Genomic DNA, 21481 nt, shown 5'->3' on the forward strand with positions numbered 1-21481 from the left:
AGGATCGGTTCATTCAAAATAAGTCGGGAGAGAGGCTGGACGATATGGAAATCGAAGTCATTTGACGATTTTTGACTGTCTGTCTGAAGCTGGATGAGTCGACGGTCGATTTTCTTGAACTTACGTTCGTAGTCTTCAAGCCGTTGATGGTAGGAGACTCTGGGAGTTGATCCTCCCGATGAATTAGAGGTAGACGGTATTCGCGGTCACTTCTCCTTCCTTGTTTGATCTAACTGGGAAGGAGAGGGGCACCGTGAATGGTGGATGGTGTGTCGAGAGTGCCGCGAGTGCCGCTATTCATCCCGTTGAGAGAGTTGAGATCGCCACTCTGGTGGAGGAGACGGAGATCGTCGCGGATGACGGCAGCTATGCTTGGGAGGTGCTGAATGCGCCATCGGTTGCTCCACCGATGGTTGTGGTGGCTGGATTTGCTGTTGTTGGAGGCTTTTGACTGCCTCCACGAGGATGTTCATTTATTGCACGATCGCAGCAATCTGAGCGTCTGTGGTAACCACGGGGCGTGGAGAACTGGGCTCTGCTACTGAAGGCAGGGGAGGGGCCTCTTCTCGGCAGGAAGAGTGCCTCGTCGATCTGGTTGCTGCTGATCGTTAACATCTGATTTTCATCATTGCAAGTTTTTTTCTTATTCTTCCTCCCTTCTTGACGCGCCAATCTGTTGCTGCCAATCCCTTTGTTGTCTGTTCGTCGGAAACGAACACCTGTAAAATGAAGTCCGCACTGACCGGAGTTATCTTCGGTGGAGACCTCCGATGCCTAAGTTAGAGGGGGAGACTGGACAACAGTAGTATGAGAATGGAGACAGAGCTCAACATATAAAAATTAGCTTACCGAAACTGTTGTTTTACCCCCTTTTTATAGAGTAGATGGTCGTAACCATCGGATATGGTCCTGCATTTAGCGACGTAGAATCACAGGATGGTAATCTCGCAATGGGTTATTAGTCATCATGGATTATGCCACGATATCGATGGAGTAACCGTCCGTGACGGTTATGATATATTTGAATGAGTCGGCCGACTATGCGTCGAGGGTCGGTTGTCGGTTAGTAACTCTAAAATTCCGACGATCGAAGTAGTTTATTGTCTGTAGAGTTTGAACATCGGCCACCTACTGATCTTGATTCAGTGAGAGATATTCGATTGGTCGGTTGAGAGTAGCATCGGCTTGCTCAGCCGATATATAGTCGGTAATTACTTCTAGGATTGTCTGTTCGTTTGGTGGGTCAGAGTCAGACATCGGTCGTTGTGTTCCGGAGATTGGTCAGCAAATGGGAGCCAGTTGGCTTTCCTCAACAGTTACTAATGCTCTAGCTTGAACAAATCAAACCCTTGCCATTTGTGTTGATACCTTCACTAGAGCGCCTCCACATTCCCCACACTTCTCACCTTGTTATGCTCGAAATGTGCAAGAGTTCACATTAAAATACACCTTCATACTCTAGCCCTCAGGACAACCATCCATGTGCATAGGCAATACTTGATCAATTCAAATAAGTGCCATGAGACTATAATATGACAATTGCTTGTAAACTTCTAAGCTCTAGCTAAGTTCCATGCAAAAATATAAAAAAGAAACAAGCGTATATCAAGGGAGCAAGCCTTCACATCCATATGATGAATGAACTATTTACGAGTTAGTGTCCTAGCAAAAACAGTATGGGAAGTCGTTATACAATAACTTCAAAACCCTTCTTACAAGAAAAAAAAAAAAACTTCAAAGCCCTTCAAATATTGCGATGTGGCATGTAGTTATGTTGCCTTTATTTTGGTAATAGTTATATTGCCTTTATTGATTGGCATCATTGGGTGTGGGCATAAAAGCCATGCTTGACTAGAATCTTTGTTTCCTTGAAGAAAAAGGCTATTGCTTTTGAATCATTCAAGCTTGAAAGCGACCACATCACATTAGAAGTTGCCATGGCTGTTACAAATTCAGTATATTAAACGCACTTTAGAGACAGTGAGAAAAAAACCAGCACTAGCTATCATTTGCGCCTGCCTTTGTCTCCCTCACCCACCTACCATGGCCACATCCGACAAAGATTAGTTGGCTCATGAGTGCAATAGATCACAACCCACTCAAAAGACACTTAAAGTAGGCCCAACCACCCTACCCTTAAAAATTGTCAAGTTTTCCAAATCAAAATCCACTCCTTCGGCTTAAAAATTAAGAAACCCCACATCCCAATCTCTTCCCCTTGTCGCACTCTTCCAATGAATGAAGTCATGGTCCAATGTTATATACTTTTTTTCCCCCCTAATGACTCCCTTCAAAAAACGGCCATGTGAATATTTTCTAATGAGTACATTCCAAACTGATGACGAAGCCAAAACTTGTTTTGTAATTCTATTTATTACATTATAAAATGGATCCTCTAATCCTACAGATAGACCAAACCAATCCTAGACCGGTCTGTATATAATTGTCCCGGTTTACTGACTGGTTCGGTCTAAAATTATTGCTAGTTGGAGGAGCAGGCCCGGGATATGGAAGAATGCCCTCCTGAGGATGGTGACGGTGGTAACGACGAAGGCCAGCAGTGCTGGTGCCGGCCTGGAAAGTATTCGGGTAGCTGGACCGGTGCTCGCCGGGTTCATTGAATGGCCCCCATGAAGCCTGTGATGGCCATCACCATCTTCTGGGTGGAAGTACCATGGGAGGATGCAGAAGAACAGTGTGGCCGTGTGAGAGAGAATGTAGAGTGCAAACCTTGCCGCTGTTCTTTTCAGGAAAAGATCGTTACTGTTGTAACACATGCAATGCTGACTGATTTATATTTTTAGGACCTGTAATGATGTCATCACCATTTTTCATATGTAATACACATGAGATATTTAGAAAAAGAACAGAGTACCTTATAGATAATTGTGATCTTATTTGATCAAGAATTATTGTATTCTTTTCAAAACAAAAAATGTATTTTAAAATATATTTGATAAGTATTATACCTATGTGACCTGATTGATTTTTCATGCACCCTTCTTTTTTCTCTTTCTCAGTCTTCTAAAGTGAATTTGGAAGGTTTTATTTGTTATAAAAGATCTGCACATATAGAAATATACGGAGGTTAACTTGTTTTATTATGTGATATGAATTCCTATCCTTGACAAAAACATTCTTAATTGCTAAATTGATATCAAGTAGGCAAAGTTATGTTGCTAATTGTCATGCTTACTTTTCATCATTCCTTATTATTGGTAATGCTATATAGCTTAAATTTAATAGGATTTACCAATTCAATAATGATAACTTGAGCCTTGTAACAGGGAAGGTGCCCAGCCATCCAATACTCAGAAATAAGGGATTTTTTGTGTTGAATTCATTCCGAACATATGTTGAATAATAAGGTAATGGAGTATTAGCTTTGAGATTATTTGTTTTTGAAATATATAATTACAAATTCTTAAGTTAATATAACATATGGAGATAAAATTAGTTATACTAAGTGGATCTCTACTTAGATATAGTCAAATTTAGATTGAATGATGGGAATCTACATCGATGATCTGATATATTGGATATGATCTACTATCTTTAAACCATTCATACAGTAAAAATCATGGGATTTAAAGATCTCTAACCTATATATAAGTGATCAAAAAATTATATATTGTTTCATATTATTTAAATAACTAATATTTTCACTGGTTGATATATGCAAGGCTAGAGGTTTCTAACTCCTATGATTTTTTTACCATGTACATAGTTTAAAAATTGTAAATCACATCAAACAGAGTCCAGGTCATTTATATGGGACTCCTATCATTTGATATAAATTTCACTAAATCTAAACAGGAATCTACTCAAGTACAACCAAAACCTAAATTCTAACATGTATGCCAATAGATAGTCATTCTTTTTAAGAAACATTTACATAACTAAAGAGCATCAAATAAATCTCAAGGTCAAAGTTCTTATGTCCTCATAAGCTAGTGATGGTAATAAAAGATCTAACATAATAAGTTAAAAACATTTATATAAGATGCTTACTCTTGCATCATCTTGTTCATCAATTGCACTTTGTATAATTATTCATATGCGTCTCTCTCCATGCGTGTGCGTGCGTGCGATTTCCACATCACAGTGGTTGCCTGGTTGGGGTATAATTTTGCAATATATTACTTATTAGAGTTTACTTGAGACAAAAAATTGAAAGTAAAAGGCCAAGGACATAGATTAAGAAAACACCAAGGCTACCCCGTTTGATAAATACAATTAAATTTGAAATATTCAAGCCACCACCTTTGACATATAAACAAAAGCAAGAAAAGTACATAAAAGCTTTTTCTTAGGAAAAGAAATAGCAAAAAAAAAAAAAAAAAGAAAAAGAAGATAAAGTATGATATGTCTCTTCTCTGTATTTTATTCTTGTTGTTTCAGTTAAAATAAAAAATAAAAATACAAAGTACAATAAAGATGGAAGTGAAAATTCTGAAAAACGTGTTGTCCGACTGAACAAACTTGATGAGTACGCAAGAAAAAAAAAGGTAAAATATTATTTTATATTGCATGAGCAGAGATAATACTTACAAAGTATAGAAAAAGAAGCTTATACCTATAAATTACCGTTCAAAGATTAGAGATTTAGAAATTCCCTTTCTCTCTCTAAACATCTCACTTCATAAGTAAATGGACGTGTGAAAAGAACATGCTTTCTTTCTTTTTTTTTTTTCCTCCCTAAAAATATCTCTTCCAAAATTCATTAACTTAGTAAAACTTATCACTTTGAATCTAGTTGAGATGGATGGGCCCCTCTTTATGACCGCTTAACAGCTAAATTCTTTCATCTACCATAGTCATATAAATCATCAAGGAAAACTCTCAATCTAAATTAATCTTAAAAAATATTTTAGTAGTCATACTTGCATGCCAATGAACTAGAGGATGTTCCTTAATAAAGTACATTAGGAATCTCAAAACCAATATTGCAATCTTTGACATGCCAAAAAACCTGGAGCTACAGGGGGAAGGACTCAGCCAAAATTATTTTAATCCAAAGTTTTTAACTTCTGACCTTCGTATATTTTAGAATTCATGCATATATTTTAAAATATGCAAAATTATATTTCTTTGGTGGAGGGAAGTTCAGAACACCATTCACCAAGAAAAAAGAAGTCCAAAATTCTACCAAAAAGAAAGAAGTCCAAAACACTGTAACAGGTTCACCAACTCCGCTTGGGTGTCTTGAAGAGATCAAAGTCGCATCTAATTACTTCCTGTTTTAATAACGACAAAAGAAACTAACCACGGTTGGCAAGGACCAGTTAAAGGAAAGCAAGGTGGTGGCCGGTGGGTGTTGGTCCGGTTCGGTTCGGTAAACAGCAGAAGGATTAATTTGTGAGCCGAAAAGCGACAGAAATTATATTAGCTGTCGTCGGAGCTTGTACGGATACTAATGAATGAATTAGTTAACTAATTCGATGATTTCCTGCTATAATATTGATCTATAGATATTTGTATCTCGCCGGGGTCAGCGACCGCTTCAACGGCACCCATCCTTCCCCCTCCTTACCCCGCCTCCCTGCTCTCCCATTCCGAGCGCGGCGAAGTAGACCGGGGGGAGAGAGAGAAGCCGGAGGGAATTTCCTCGTAGATCTCATCGCCATTGGCTCTATCTAGCGTTAGGGTTTTCTCAATCTTCCAATTCTTGGTTTTCTTGTCCGTTTATTCTTCTTCTTGATCTCTGGGAGAGTTTCGAAGGCATTGGTTGGGGAATGCGGGGGTTTTCGGAGGGGACTTGTGGTTTGTAGCGGTTGAAGAAGCAAAGAAAAGGGAGAAGGGGGATTCTAGGGTTTTTGTGGTAGTTTGGGGAGATCGAGGGGAGGAGATGAGCGCGTCGAGGTTTATAAAGTGCGTTACGGTCGGGGATGGCGCCGTCGGCAAGACTTGCATGCTGATTTCCTACACGAGCAACACATTTCCCACGGTGAGTCCTCCAGTTCGGAGTTTTTTTCGCCGTTAGGGTTTCATATTGTGGGCAATGGGTCTTGAGGAATGAGAAAAGTGTCGTATTTTTAGGGTTTTGCATTGGCGATGGAGAGGTATCTACCGGGAAGGATAAGCGAACTTAGGTTTTGTGTTGTTGGGGAAAAACCCTTGCTTTTTATTTTTCGTCTATCTGATGAATCGAAATTGTTTGTTCGAAGGCATAATCCGGAGTTTGTCTTGTTTTGTGTTGCATGTGCTGGTTGTTCAAAAGTCGTAGATTTGTGCCATTTTAGGGTTTGGCCCTTTTTTTCAAGTCTAATTATAGGTAGATAGTCATGGCAAAAAACTTAATGTTTTGGGATAAAAAAAAATTAGAAATTTTATGTATTAGGTTTCTGGTGTCTTTTGATCAAATGTTGGAAAACTAGGAACATTTTTTCTTATGCCACCTCTATACTTCCTCATGAATTGAATTGTTTTGTCTAGACTCACCGATTTTACTTTGGCTTTGTGTAAAGTGTATTGTTCTTTTTTTCCTTCCTGCTATAATTCTAGGAGCATTCAGGACCATTAAAAAAAATCCACCAATTTAATGTTTTCTGTTCTGGTTTATTGACTTGGAAAGATGATCATAGAGAAATCAATATGCTTGTAATTACCTTCTTATTGATTTGGAAAGGTAATTGTAAAGTAAAGGATGCACATTTAGTTTCTTATTCATTGACTGGAATAATGATTGTAGAGGAGGCAGCGCTTTTGATTTTTATGATTTCCTTCATCAACAAATTTTTGAAAAAAAATCTAGGTTTCAGAATCTTTGTCCATGCAAATATGGATATACTTGTGAGGCAGAAGAAAAATTTGTTCTTGTGATTTTGTGGTGTTGAATCACTGCTTAGGTCAAATGGTTTACCTCGATTTATGTTGTTATGGATTTCTGTTGCTTCCATTTGGAAATGTCTGCTAGTTTCCACTAAATGAAGGACTGTCCCTAGTTGGAACCCTATGTGTCAGTATTTTTTTTCTGTTAGAAATATGATTTCCTTTCAAGTTACTTTGTTGGATTTAATTGTTCTAGCCATCTTATGCTAGACTTTAGAAAATAATTAGCATCTGTAAAATTCATGAAAAAATATATATTTTGCTGGCAGGACTATGTGCCAACAGTCTTTGACAACTTCAGTGCGAATGTGGTGGTAGATGGGAACACTGTGAACCTAGGGTTGTGGGACACTGCAGGTAAGTGCTCTGCCCCCTCTGTGCCCCTCTTGCCCTGACTTGCCTCTCCTCTCCAAGTTTGTGGTCCCAATCTGAAATTGTTCTTTATTGTCATAGGCCAGGAGGATTACAATAGACTAAGACCTTTGAGCTATCGTGGAGCTGATGTTTTTCTCCTAGCCTTCTCCCTTATCAGTAAGGCCAGCTACGAGAATGTTGCTAAAAAGGTATGGAATTTATTATCATCTTCTTATTTACTGCACTGTTACTCCTCCTTATTATTCAATCACTAATCAGCTATTATTCCCTCTTTGTTTTACATTCACCTTCTAGTGGATTCCTGAATTGAGGCATTATGCACCTGGTGTTCCTATAATTCTTGTTGGAACAAAGCTTGGTAAGTCTTCATAATCCTGTTTAATTGTTCTCATCTTCTTCATCTTCTGTGTTCTTGTGCTAAGTGTTTCCATTATCAGTTTGATTAATCCATGATTCATGTAATTCTGCATGGAAATCAATTTAGTACTAGAGGATATGAGTTCTGATGATTGCTGAAGTGCTTTGACATCAGGTGTACTGGGATTAGTATTTGTTATAATTATCAGTTTCATGTTAATATCTAGGATATGTAAGTGGCTGACTGATTTATTGGACCTCACCAGCATCCCAACTCTATCAGAATCTTATTATCCAGGTTAACTCAACTCAGTGGTTCCACATTTTGTGATCGGTATTTAAATATAGTTGTATATTCGTCAATGTCAGTGGCCTGGTGGTCATCTTGAAGCATCAGAAATGCATAGTTTGTTATGTGAAATACTGATACGCTAGATGATTCATGCTATTATTTTTAGCTGCTGGATCAGTATGCTATGGTTGCTTCCGCATTAGTCTGTTATATGTGCTGCACTGGTTCTGTAAAAGGGGTCTATACTTCTCTTCTGGGTTTAGTTTTGAGTCTTATTGTTGTTCTACTCTACGGGATATAATTTTTTTCTCCTTTTTTAAATCCTAGGAGCTTATAATACTCTTACAGGTTATCCAGATATAGATCTAGGTATATTTTGATGATGCTGCAATACGTTGCACCATGACCATATTGCTTGATTTGCAAACTATTGTTTCTAGGAGGTGGATGATGAATTTTGGTGGTCATCCATGGTGAGGAACAGGATAAGATGCTAAAATTAGTAACTGCTCAATGATTCAGTATATTTAAATTCACAGCAACAGTTAATAAACAAAGTGCTAAATTTTGAAAATTGTTCATCCTTTTTTTTTTGTTTGCATATACTGTAGTTAGAAGGAGAATTGATATGTCAAGCGTGTATCTGACCGGAAGTTACTTATAATTGCTCTAGCATGTGGCAGATTTTATAGATTCAATCTCACAATTGGCCTACATTTGAATATTTTCTTATGTATATCCAATTCTTTGGTCCTTATTTTTCTTTACCATGATGCAAATTTGCCATTCTTGTAGATACTGTAACAGGAATTATTCATTTGAGACCGCCCATGACATGGCTTCCTCTTTGCCACTGTATTTTTATGCAAATATGTTTAATATTCCTTAGGATATGATTTTAGACCTTGTCTAGTGGTGGCAGCCAAAAGATGAATTGCCATAGAACCTTGATACACTTAGGGCCGGCAATTTTCGACACGACCCGTTGACAAGGATACGACATGACGTGTACTTAGGCGGGTTCGGATTTGAAATAAATGGGTTCGGATTATAAATTGGTTGATCTGTTTATGGCATGATAAATTCTTGTCTTAAGCGGGTTGATCTGCGTAACCCATTTTGACCTATTTACCTAAGTGGGTTAAAATAGGTTAACGGGTACACGACACGTTTAAACATGTTTAACATGTTTTTTTTAAGATTATTTGAGGGCAAATGAAGAAAATCAAAAAATTATAATCCTAAACTAAAACAAACAACGATGGAATTTAGAGCTGTGAATTAGTATAGTAGGTAACTAAAATATTTTTATATTATTTTAGTTTTTGACTCAATTTTTATATTATTTTAGTTAAATTTTGTAAATAAGTCAAATAGTTAAACGGATCATTAGGTGGGTCGTGTACCTGTTTGACCCGCCAACACGATTATCAATTGTATTAGACGGGTCGTGTTATGTCAATCTATGTATATTCATGTCGTGTTCGTGTTCCATAGGTCGATCCATTTAATTAAATGGGTCATGTTCAGGTTGAGCTAACCTGTGTTATACCCTCAGATCGACACGACCCGTTTATGATCCGTGAACACGAATTGCCAACCCTAGGTACACTTTATAGATCTTTGCTGGTATGACATTTTGGATGGACAAAGATATTGTAGCATATAATTTAATTTGTTGAGAGAGACTTTGTTGGGTTCATAAATGTGCTGTTAGTGAGTTGGCTGTTGATTATTAATCAAAATGTGTTTTTTGGTCAGTTGAGGCTTTTCCTCATTCTACGGTTTGGAAATTGCCGAGAGCTTTCTTACTTCATTATTTTTTGGTCTGTCTTACCAAGTGTATATGTGGTTATTTTTTAGATTAAAAATTGCGAGATACATGTTTCTATTATATCCTAGATTTTTTTTAAAAAAAAATTCCTACTATATGTACATCTTTTCTGTGCCATTCTTGTTCTGCTTATGGGTGATTATTGCTTATACAGTTGCTATTATCTAGCCTACATTGATCAAAGGCATGGTAGCAACTATGATTTGCCGAAGCATCTTAATTCGGATGGTTCAGGACATTCCAAGCCGTATCAGCCGCAAATCAGGATGGTTTAGCCTTCTGAATTGGAACACTAGACCGGGAAGAGGGAAAAAGAGGGAAAGAGAGGAAGAGAGAGAGGATGGGAGAGAAAGAGGGGACGATGCCGTTGGAGCATCGTGGAGGCCTTCTAGGATGTTCAAGTGAGAGATAGAGAGAGAAAGAGAGAGGGGGAGCAAGGGTACCAGAGGGAGACGCAGGTAGCGGAGAGGCTGTCGTTGGGTGATGGAAAAGGCATGGGCGGAGCGTGGCTGTGGAACGGGGGCGACCGTCCCTGTTCATCACATTTTTTCTAAAATGATAATGAATAGTGAAGCCAGCAATGGATTTGCCGGCTTCACTATTTTATTATTTTTTTAAAAAAATAGGAGAAATAGTGAAACCGGTACTGGGTGTGGCAGCTTTACTTGGTGAAGCCGGCAAACTCATTGCCCACTTCACTGTGGTCAGATTTTTTTAAAAAAATCGCGTGAAACATGGATTATCGCTTCTGTTTCACGCCCACGGAGCTGCGGGCCGCGATTTTGCCGTCCAGCAGCCATGCTGTCAATTGGATGGTTGGCCTTCTGGTGGCCTCTTCGCTGGCTTCCTCTCTTTCCTTTTCTTTCTCTTGACCCTTTCTCTATCTCTCTTTTCTTTTGGCTGCAATTTGGCGGAGGAAGTGGAGGCTTTGGTAGCCCTCTGAAAGTGCTTGCGATCTATCTGTGGCCACCACTGGCGTCTTCTCCGGCCACTGGCGGATGCAAGTAGAAAAGTGTGGGGTCAATTGACCCCATAAAAAAATTGACCCCCCCCCCCCCCACACACACACTAGACTACTAGTAGGAAAAGCCATATTGAATAGTGGAAAAAGCCAAAATTGACCTCACAATATTAGGCATATATATATATATATATATATATATATATATATTAGTAGGAAAAGCTAAAATTGACTCCATTAATTTTATGAATTGACTCCATGTCTTATATAAAAATTTGAAAAAATAAAAGATAAAAAAAATCACATCAAAAGAGTAATTATGATCTACTTTCTCTCTCTTTAATGACTTATATGTCCTACCTCTTCTTTCCTGTCCTCCTCTTTTCACACCACTTTGATCTCTCTCTCTCCTTTTTTTCTTTTTCTTTATTAATTATTATTTATTTATTTTTTAATACCCATCCCAATCACATCCATCCATCTCTTATATTTAAACCGCACAATAATTTATTTTTTATATCCTAAAAGGATCATGTCAAAAGATGAAAAGAGTAATTATGATCTATATTCTTTCTCTGTTTAATGACTTACATATCCCACCTCTATCTCCCTCTTTTATGCCACTTTGACCTCTCCCCCATCCCAACCCTATGGTCCCCATGCGTCCATCCTTTGTATTTAAACCTATATCAATTTGTTTTTATGTTCTAATCAATCCAAATGCAATAGAAAATCATATGTTCTTCTTATCTCTCTTCTCAACCTGAATTAGGTGTCTCTTTTAGCTTTTTTTTTTAGGATAATATTTTTTTAGTTTTTTCTATTGTATCTTTTTTCACTCATATCAAATATATATGATTAGAATAGTTTTTGATTAGCCATTATAACTTTAATATTTAATAATATTTAAGATTTTGCTATGGTGCTCCTTTATAATATTTTATTATAAAGGATATTCAAGGTATTATACATTATCCTTTTTAAATATATTTTATTATTTTTTAAAAATAATATTTTATTATTATTATTTTTCTTTCTTCCCTTTACTTCTGTAGCTCATTTATTTTTTTATTATATTAACCCCACAAAGCAAAATTCCTCAATCCGCCACTGCCTTCGGCCACCCTTTCCCTCCCTCTCTCCCCTTGTCCCTCCCCCTCCCCTCTTTCTCTCTTTTTCTTCTCCTCGATTCCTTTCTTTGCTTTTGTGTCGGTCAGTGTCAGTCCAGTCTAGTACGGACCCACACCGACTCGTACTATTGGCCAGCTGGCACGGATCACTGTATTGGTTCTGCAGGCCTTGGTAGCAACCATTAGACTTCTGGTTATTTGCCCTGTTTAGCTTCCTTTATATGAAACCTTGTGCAGGTCCTACTGAATTTTTTTTTTTCAAATGTGACTGAGAAAGATGAAATAATTGTTATAATTGTGATCATAAGAAAGATGCAAGCTACCTTCTTGAGGTCAACTAATGTAACCCATAGGGTAATTTATGAATTCAACAAGGATCAAAAGCCAAATGGGTATGTGATCTTTATGAGCTAGATAAAATGGTGAAAGCTTTTTAGCTTACAAGTGTACTATTTTCCATTGTTCATATCTATAAAATATGGTTGTGGGAGTTAAAATTCTAAGCAAGCTTGTCAAGGGCTTCTGTAGTCACCACCATGTGAGGACCAACTAAAAGGTGCAACCAAATGGGTCTTATCAATCCTAAATTTTGTATTCTATGTGAGTAATAAATACATGGAGAATCTACCATCTTTTGACTTGTGTTGTAGAGCATCTGCGGTGGTGGAAGTGGTTAATAAGGTAATTTTGTGAGCATCATTTATAAAGAAATATGCCAAAAAAGGCAATCATTAGATTGATATAATTTATCTGTTTATTTTTGTTTGTCTCATGGTTATAGAGGTGTTTAGTGCTTATGTAGCTTTCTTTTTGTTGGCTAGTGCAAATTGTTCTCTTATGATTTGAGGTGCAAGGGATATCCTTTTTACTAATGATGGAAAGATATGCCATCTGTAATTTGTCATGCAAGTGAAACATCTAGATCGCTAGAAATTTGAGTAAATTATGAAGACCCCATTGAGGGTTACATATATTTCACTTACACCTGTTAGTTTGTAAAACCTGCACTTATGCCCATTAAATTAATGGCATTAGTGAAACTGTTTACTTCATGTGAAAGGTTGAAATTGCCCTTGGGTGGGGAGGAGGATGTATATGTTTTCTTATGTCCTTGGGTGGCTATTATGTCACTTAAAGTTATTTTGGTCATTTTTCAAAATTTTTTCTGGCATGGTATTTTGGTTCCATTTAAGGTTGATGGTTCTACTAACATTCTGTTAAATTATGGGTTAAGGTATTGGATAAAAATAAACCTCAGGAAGCTAAATTTAGGTTTCTCAGGGGGTAATTTACCTCCTAGTATTAAGGGGATTTTTGTAATTTACTCTAGAAATTTTTGTCAAGGACCATCTCATTTGAGCACTTTAAGTGATACTAGCCAAGTGCAGCAGTTTTTAAGACACTAGCCTATACATCAGCGTTTCAAAAGATGGCCACCTTGGCTACCATGGTGTCCACCTTTTGTCATGTTTTGAGTATTGGTGGATGAGATTGATTAGTGAATTAGTATTTGATGTTGCCAAGTTGGTACTTCCTACTGACTTGCTATATCTTATTTAATATGCTATGTTTCATTTTTTTGTACATAACTTTTTTTTTTTTAACTTTAGATTTATTCTTTTTTGGCAATTACTATTTTAGCCCCTTGACCTCTGGGAAGTATTCAGAAAACTATGGGAAGACTAGTAATATTGTACCGGTGGTGTTAATTAATGACAAAACATTGCAAAATACTTGGGCATTGTTTTCCATGTCTGTTCCTCTTCCCTCTTTAGGTAATCATCCCACGCATCTTCAGCCTTTTTCCAGTTTTCTCTGCATATTACTCTGTGTGGCAACTATAATTTGTACTTCTAGTGCCACCCGTTTTTGAACTATAAGTTTAGCATGCATGCCTTTTACACATTCAGGTCATTCCTTGTTTTTAATCCATTATTTGATGTATGTATATTTTGCAAGAAAAATCTACATTTTTTTTTTGGGAAAAATGGCTCTTGTTTTGCATAATCAGTTTGTTGTGGCTTTTGCTGGGCCATTTTGTGAGAACGATTTTATATGTGCACCAACTTTTATAACATGTGCATCTGTTACCAAGCGTGCATGGACTAATAAGTGAGCACTATGAGCTAAATATGTGTATAAGTTTGAGGTTAGGGGTGTACCGATCCAGTAAAACAGAGAACAGAGCATTTTCGAACAAGAAATTGGATTTTTTATGCAAATTACACCTGATCTGTTTATTGGATGCATATGGATTGTTTTTGGTATGGTTCTTTAGATCTTATAAAAAGTACACTTGGATATAACATGATATGATGATGCTACAATAAAAAATTGAAAAATAGTATATAATAGAACTTAGATATAAAAAATAAACAAATATATTTTTATATGCATGTAAAAAAGCACAATTACTTCTCATAATGCCAAGGTCCATACTCCATAAAATAACATTAACATACGCAAACTCCATTGATCATTGATTACTTGTTGTTTCAAATCCATATGGTATAGTCCATACTCCATATTCGTTCAGATATCCGTTCTGATTTTTCTGCTTTCCATATACTATAGTCCATACTCCATATTTATTCAGATATCCATTCTGATTTTTCTGCACCAGAAAGCAGATAGTGCAGAAGCCTTCAGAAACTTTAGTTCACCTTGTTATTCTTGTTATGGTTTATTCTATTTTTCTGTTGTTGATTTCTTCTTTTTGTATCTTCTCTTGCACAGTTTCCCTCTTTTATTTTTTAGTATGTGTGACTCTTAAAATGTACTTGTTTCATTGATCTCAACTGTCAAGACTTGTCATCTATTTAGATTCAATTCTGGTGTTTGTAAAGATTTTTTTTTTTTTTTTAAGATTTTCAAAGGGAAAACATGCAAATCTTTAAACATATCATTGAATCCATTTCATATGTTATACATAGGTAACAACACTGTTTAGTATAACAACTTACAAGAAAAATATTCACTAGATTTGTGATATAATCAGTTAATCAGTATGTTATACATTCTGTTTTAAGCTCTTCTGATTGCTGAACATGCTTCTCCAACATGTATCATAGGGTTGGTACGTGGAAGCATGCCTAATTTTCCGGTGAACCGTTGTTTGATGTGTTCTGTCAAAGACATTACACAAATACACAATGTCATACCAGGATGCAGAATTTCTGAAGTTGTTGCATCCCATGGTGGTCAAGTCATTCCGACCATTAACCTGAAAAGCAATTCTTTTCATGCATTAGAACTTTGGTTAGGGAACCACTTTTTGAGATCCATCATTCATATGAAAACATGATGTAAGAAGCTTGGTTTTGGTTTCATCTGGCTCTAGTTTCAGCAGTTCTGGTTGAAAGGTCAAAGAGAAAAAAATATCAGCCAAAATCAGGTTAAAAATCACAAAGCAGTGAACAATAAGTCAAGAATATCAATCAGATGCAATCTTTGAATGTACTACATTTGTTTGGGACTCTGGGATGTCTGGTGGTTTTGGAATGTGATAATTGAAAGAAACGAAAATGCAATAAAAATTATGTTGTAGCTTGATATATCTCTTTACTATTTAATGGCAAGCTGACGTGTGACAATTTGGATGTGCGTATATTTTAGTTTTGGGATAGTCAAACCTAAGATTGAAGGTATACATTTCTCGAAATCTATTTGTACCATGATATTGAGATGCTCCCAAATCTTGTCAGAAATGGGGAAATCTTGGTTTAATCTATAAAGCACTTTCGTACTTCTAGAAAATGATTAAAAAAGACAAAATCAGCATAGATGGTCAATATATACAATGGATTTGGTCCAATTAGTTAGTTTTGGTTGGAATTCTAGGACCAGCCTGGGTTTCAAATTACTTTGAGTTGTAATGAAGTGCCTCAGTTTTGGTGTTGGGTTTCAGACAAAACTTCAATTCTGGGTATCAATTCTGACTGCATACCCTCTTTGACTATATCCACCTGAATGTTAGGCGGTTTGATGAATGTCTAGTGGAGGTGATGTAATAAGGTTATATTCTTTAAGGACACTGTTAATGTTCTTCAATGCATCATTTTTTATTGAATCATTCATCAATCATCATGATGATCATTTTGAAGCTTAATGATGACCTATCTAGGATTCCACATTTGTTTTATTTGTGTTTACAGTTGGCCTATATTACATATGCTACTCCTTATGGTTAGTTTCCGAGGGTCCTTAGTTTCAACTGCTTCATACTTTTTTCTTACAACATTCGTGAAACATTAGTCTTGCCATTCTTTTTTTTGGTGGAACTTGTATGTCATTGTCATGTGAATTGGCTTATCCTATTCAACCTTTTGCACTGCCCATGGTCCCTTTGATCTTTTGGAAGAACCATGCTTCCAGGCTACTTTTGGTTGATGACAACGTGAGAAAAAAATTGCCTAGAGGGAAATCTTGGGCAATGAAGAGATATTGAAGGAGAGAAAATTAGGAAGAAACAAAGGCAAAAATGTTCTCTTAAGTGGTTTGATTAAGGTTTAAACTTTCAGCTGAAATTGATCCATTTTAGTTGAGGCTGCTGCAAAACCAATGAGATTTTTTTTTTTGGTTCTCACCAGTTTCAGTTTGCCAGAACCAAACAAAACTTTTTTTTTTAAATTTTTTTAGGTGGCTTAACAACTAAACATGTTTAATGTTTTTTAATTCATAAATATAGTCGAATTAAATATCTGTTTAAGGATCTAATGTTCTAATCTGTGTTATATCTGTCTAAGCTTTGCTCATGGTGGGTAACAGTGCTTGATGCTGCAGATGTGATCCCTTGACCTCACATTGTTCCCTATTTTCAGCCATTATACATAGTCGGGGTGTACGGGCAGACAGGGTGGTTCATTAAGCACCATCCAGACATATATGTGCATATGGGCCAAAAAGATGGCTCATTAGCACTGTGGAGACATATATGTGGCAGGATTAGCATTATGCAGTTGCCTTTATTTCTTGCTTATCATTGCCTAGGAGCATATATTACCGGCTCTACCATTGTACTACCGCTAACATGGCCCACTCTTATGCTGGCCTACATGAGAGGTATGGTTCAAGCAGATGATTGGGTTAGATATTGGTTTTACGCAAGGCAAGTAGGTGTATATTAATTAGTCAATATATTAATTATTCTATAATTACTGCTATTAAGAATTAAATATTAAATAGTAGGTACTAATCTTCAGATGTCGTTATGGTTACTTTAAAAATATTACTATTATTATCATATTTAACATATACTATCCGTTTAAAATATTTGTGAAAAATTAACTGCATATGCAGCTGCATGTTTGGCTTGCATAACAAATATGTGCTTGCGGTCTGTTGACCACTCACAACTGCAGCTGCCTTTTAAAACTAATTAGGATGGAATCTTATTGGTGGATAAGATGCAACCTGTCCTCATCACCATCAATGCTTTCATCGAAACTGTGATGATGAGGAGATGATCACTGTTGTGTGACCCATCTTGCAATAATGTGTGGTAGTGGGTAAGTATACATGATTCTACACTCTTCTACTTAATGATGTATGCTTTATTGAGTTTAAGTTGAGGCCGAAACTACCCATGCTACATAAAATTATAATCTTGAAAAACTTAGAACAAAATAAAATGATGAGAAGAAAGTTGCCTTTTTTATTTTATTTTTATTTTTTTCTGGTTTTTTGACTTCTTTATCAGAACTCCGAAACTCAGAGCAAAATTGTTGAAACTGCCAGTGCTGCTGAAACTAGAAACTTTGCTTGGGGGACCCAAAAGAAAAATTGAAATTGAGTTTAAAAAACCTGGGCTTAATATTGCTTAATATTTTATTCCCTAATAAGTGGTAATAGAGTAAGTAAAAAAAAAAAAAAAAAAAGAAACAGGATAAGTGAATCATATCCTTGCACCATATGTGGCAACTTTTTCTGCACTTTTCTCACCTGACTTGAGGAATTCTTTTAATTTTCTTCTCTTTTCTTGATTTACTTACTTTTCATTTTCTAGTCAGCCAAAACACTTCTTGTGGCAAGCTTGAATGTTCTGTGGTTCCGTACTCAGTTTTGATATTTTCCAGCTTTTTTGATGTTTCATGAGTGGTGCACTGAATTTTGTGTAATCTCTATAGTTATGTTTTAGTACTTACAATACCATCCATAGTTTTGGCTTCTAGCTAACACCAGTAATGAATTATGCTGGAGTTAATTATTAGTTCATCCAACATCCCTACTTTGTTGGCTCGCGTCATGCTTTACCTTTTGACATATGGACCAGATGCAAGTATGGTGACATAGGTAACTCACATTGGTTTGTCTTTGCCTTTTAGCCCAGGCAATATTGTCTTGAGTTGAAGTTCAAATATCAATGCTTTCAAAAGGTCTGATTCCCCTTTTTTTTTTTTTTGTGTTTCTATCTGATATGGCTGCTTAATTGTTTGGTTTCGTCCTGTCTGCCAACGTCTTGTCTATATTCTGTTGACCCTACATCTTATGCTTGCTACAATGCCTAATTGTTCCCTGCTACTCTGATTACATTGAAGATGATTGATTGATTGAAAAGGCAGCAACTAAAAAGTGATGTTCCACAAACATACTTTTATAAAGGTGATTCCAAATTGTGCAAGTGCATTGCATATGGTCAACATTTGTCTGGTCCCTATGGAGCAAGCTTAAAGGTTGTGAAGTAAGAGTTATTAGTAGTGCTTATTTGTAATTAGGAGCATTAGTGTTTCTGTCAGGCATGCATCTTTGACTTATATAAGTACCATTAGATGAATAATCCTTCATGAAGAAGGTTTATAATGTTTAAATCACAAAGTTACTAAACTATTATGAAAAGTAAAAGGCACTATATTTGTGAACTAGTAGTTTCTTGTTAGCTCCCCACATATGGACATCTCATGTACATTGTCCATCACCAAAAGGGTATTGATATTTAGAATAAAGAAAACATGTAGAGAACAAAAAAAGTAGCCACTTCAATGGATGACCACAACCCCTCCACGCACACCCCCACCCCCACCCCCATGCCCACTCAGGCTTGGCAATGGGTCAGGTTGGGTGCGGGTTTGGGCCGACCCGAATCCGATCCAATATCCCAGTATTTTGATCCAAACCCGATCCGTGACCCAACAGGTCAACACTTTCTTTATCCATATCTAACTTGATTGGGTATCGGGTTATCTGATCGGATAATCGTCCCGCTTGAATGAGATTTTCTAGATGAAAATAAAAGCATTGAACAATAGCCTGCTATCGTTCTTCAGCCCTTGAGGTCGTAATCAAGCCTAAAGGCCATAAGGCCCATATTTTATACAATCAGCCCACATTTGAATAATATATATACATAAGATCAGATCGGATTTGGATTTGGGTCGGATAATGGGTTGGGGTGGCTACTACCCGAACCTAACCCAACCCGACCCGATCCAAGGTATAAATTTATCAGGTTTGGGTCGGGTCGGATCAAAATCCGATCAACACGTTGACCAACCCGACCCTAATGGGTCGGGTGTAATTGCCAAGTCCATGCCCGCCCAACCCTCCCAAAAAGAAAACCCTTCTAATCATCTAACGAATGACGGCCTAAATATTTGTAAAACTAATGTATATAAAGCTGTGTTGGACATTTAACCTGTTGTGGTGATTGCCATTGCATGAAGTACCATCATATGGATAAAATTAGATGGTAGTCCATTGGAGCTCACAAATCTTGCAGGTTCAAGCTCGGGTTTTATTCTATTGTTGTGGGTGAATAGAGGGGACAAGACACCATTTTTCAAATTAAACTTCTGATCTTACCCATGTTCTGTTAAATTGGTTATATATTGGAAGCATGTTTTGCTGTACCATCTTGTACCATCTAGTTTGGGATGTACCATACAGTATACTCTTATACTGTACTGACACTCGGTATATTATCTTATACTGTGTCAAATCGTATATCGGCACTGTAATAGGATGGTACTAGTATATGGTTTAGTATCAAGACGGTGAATGTTGATTGGAAGTCCGAACTATTACTGAATGAGTAAATTAGGGCCTTCTTATTTAATCAATAATATGAAGATCAACTAACAGTGATACTAATTACTGATCTATGGGCAAAGAACTGAAGAAATAATCCTGAAGCGACACAAAGAAAACCATCAATATATATGACATCTGTGAATCAATTTTAGTTAGTTTGGGCTGGAAGATTGTTTTCAGCCAAAAGTTGAAACCCTAGTCTCAGCGTGCCTTTTTTGTGTGTACCTTGTAGCATTACAAAGTGATGCACTTGATGCAATTTTTGGTTTCCATTTTTGCAACTCTTGGTCTTCCAATTTGCGTGCATAATTTCTATAAGCACTGTGTGCCTTACTCCTTTCAAATGGTGATTTGTCTGTCCCTACAATCTCCAGATTGCTGGATCATCTCTCTCTCTCTCTCTCTCGTTTCTGTTCACTTTATTTAGAAGCCGTGAACCTAGGGTCCAAAGTTATGTTTCATACTCAGTTATGGGATATCACACATGTAATGAAGCAGGCATCATAACATCCCCTTGAAGTCAAGTAATTAGTCTATAAATGATGGAGTAGTGAACCACCGCACAATCTTGCGTTTTTATATAATCTGCATAATATGTGGTGCTTTTTGAAGCTGCTTGTAATATTTTATTTGGATATCATGGTCGTTTTACTTATTACATCTTCATATGGTTTTTAAATAGCTTAATTTTCATTTACAGATCTTCGGGATGATAAGCAGTACTTCATGGATCATCCTGGAGCTGTGCCTATTACTACTGCTCAGGTAAGAAATAACACACGTAAAGGAGTTAGAAGCTTGATCGTTTTCCATCTCTGACATTGTTTTCAGTCAGCATCATAAGAGCACCGCTTATGATTTGTTTGCTTTTGTTGTTAAAGGGGGAAGAGCTGAGGAAGCTAATAGGTGCTCCTATCTATATTGAGTGCAGTTCAAAGACACAGCAAGTATGTTGCTTCTTTTGTATGTGCATGCGTCGACCATTTGGATGGTACTTCATGCTTACCTAGCGAGGTTTTTTGTGCAGAATGTTAAGGCAGTCTTCGATGCAGCCATTAAAGTTGTACTTCAGCCCCCTAAGCAAAAGAAGAAGAAGAAAAGAAAAGCACAGAAGGGCTGTTCCATTTTGTGAACTAAGAGAAATAGAGGGAGGACCCACTGGCAATTACTGTTGCATTCTCTTGCTCTATCAAAGGAACTCGACTTTGGCGTATAGTCTACTGACAGCATTAGAAATCTATGCACGCATCAGGTGATGATTTGTTTTGCTTAATCTTGGTCTGTGGTGGTGTATAACGCACTTGTTGGTAACATGCATCTTCTTCCCGATGGCTTCTTCCTAGTCGTATATGGGCAATGGAACAGGCCGTCTGAAACTCACTTGAATGGACCCTCCTATGGCTCCTATACAATATCACGGTGTATCGTTTTTTAAATCACTAGAAGGTTTGGCTGTGTTGCTTGTTGTGCTTGTGGTTGGCTCCTGTTTGACACTTGTTCGTGCGAAAATTGGAATCCGACAGACTATATAATCATTAAAAGCTTGTTTCAGATTGTCATTTATCAATCGCTGATGATGAAAGTTCATACTTGTGCACATCAGCTATTAGGATTAGGATTGGGAATTCAGGTAGACAAACGTTATGTTATTGTTCGCGATTCCAGATTGTTTGGAC

At 36.9% G+C, this 21481-nt stretch overlaps 1 protein-coding gene across 1 annotated transcript; it reads left to right on the forward strand.

Moving 5' to 3' along the window:
* Nucleotides 1-5477: 5477 nt before the first annotated feature.
* LOC105044041 (rac-like GTP-binding protein ARAC3) lies at nucleotides 5478-21372 on the forward strand. Its single transcript, XM_010921820.4, has 7 exons — nucleotides 5478-5947; nucleotides 7101-7188; nucleotides 7285-7394; nucleotides 7501-7564; nucleotides 20506-20570; nucleotides 20687-20752; nucleotides 20833-21372. The coding sequence occupies exons 1-7, from the start codon at nucleotides 5849-5851 to the stop codon at nucleotides 20935-20937; spliced, it is 597 nt and encodes a 198-aa protein (XP_010920122.1). The 5' UTR covers nucleotides 5478-5848; the 3' UTR covers nucleotides 20938-21372.
* The last annotated feature ends 109 nt before the right edge of the window (nucleotides 21373-21481 follow it).

Source organism: Elaeis guineensis, chromosome 4 (genome assembly GCF_000442705.2).
Source record: "Elaeis guineensis isolate ETL-2024a chromosome 4, EG11, whole genome shotgun sequence".
NCBI lineage: Eukaryota > Viridiplantae > Streptophyta > Magnoliopsida > Arecales > Arecaceae > Elaeis > Elaeis guineensis.

Excerpts from the sequence above, each read along its gene's own strand:
- LOC105044041 (XM_010921820.4), top strand. The coding sequence starts at position 5,849 with ATGAGCGCGTCGAGGTTTATAAAGTGCGTTACGGTCGGGGATGGCGCC. Across the intron at positions 7,395-7,500 it reads ACGAGAATGTTGCTAAAAAG|TGGATTCCTGAATTGAGGCA; the intron begins GTATGGAATTTA and ends TTCACCTTCTAG. Across the intron at positions 20,753-20,832 it reads GCAGTTCAAAGACACAGCAA|AATGTTAAGGCAGTCTTCGA; the intron begins GTATGTTGCTTC and ends TTTTTTGTGCAG.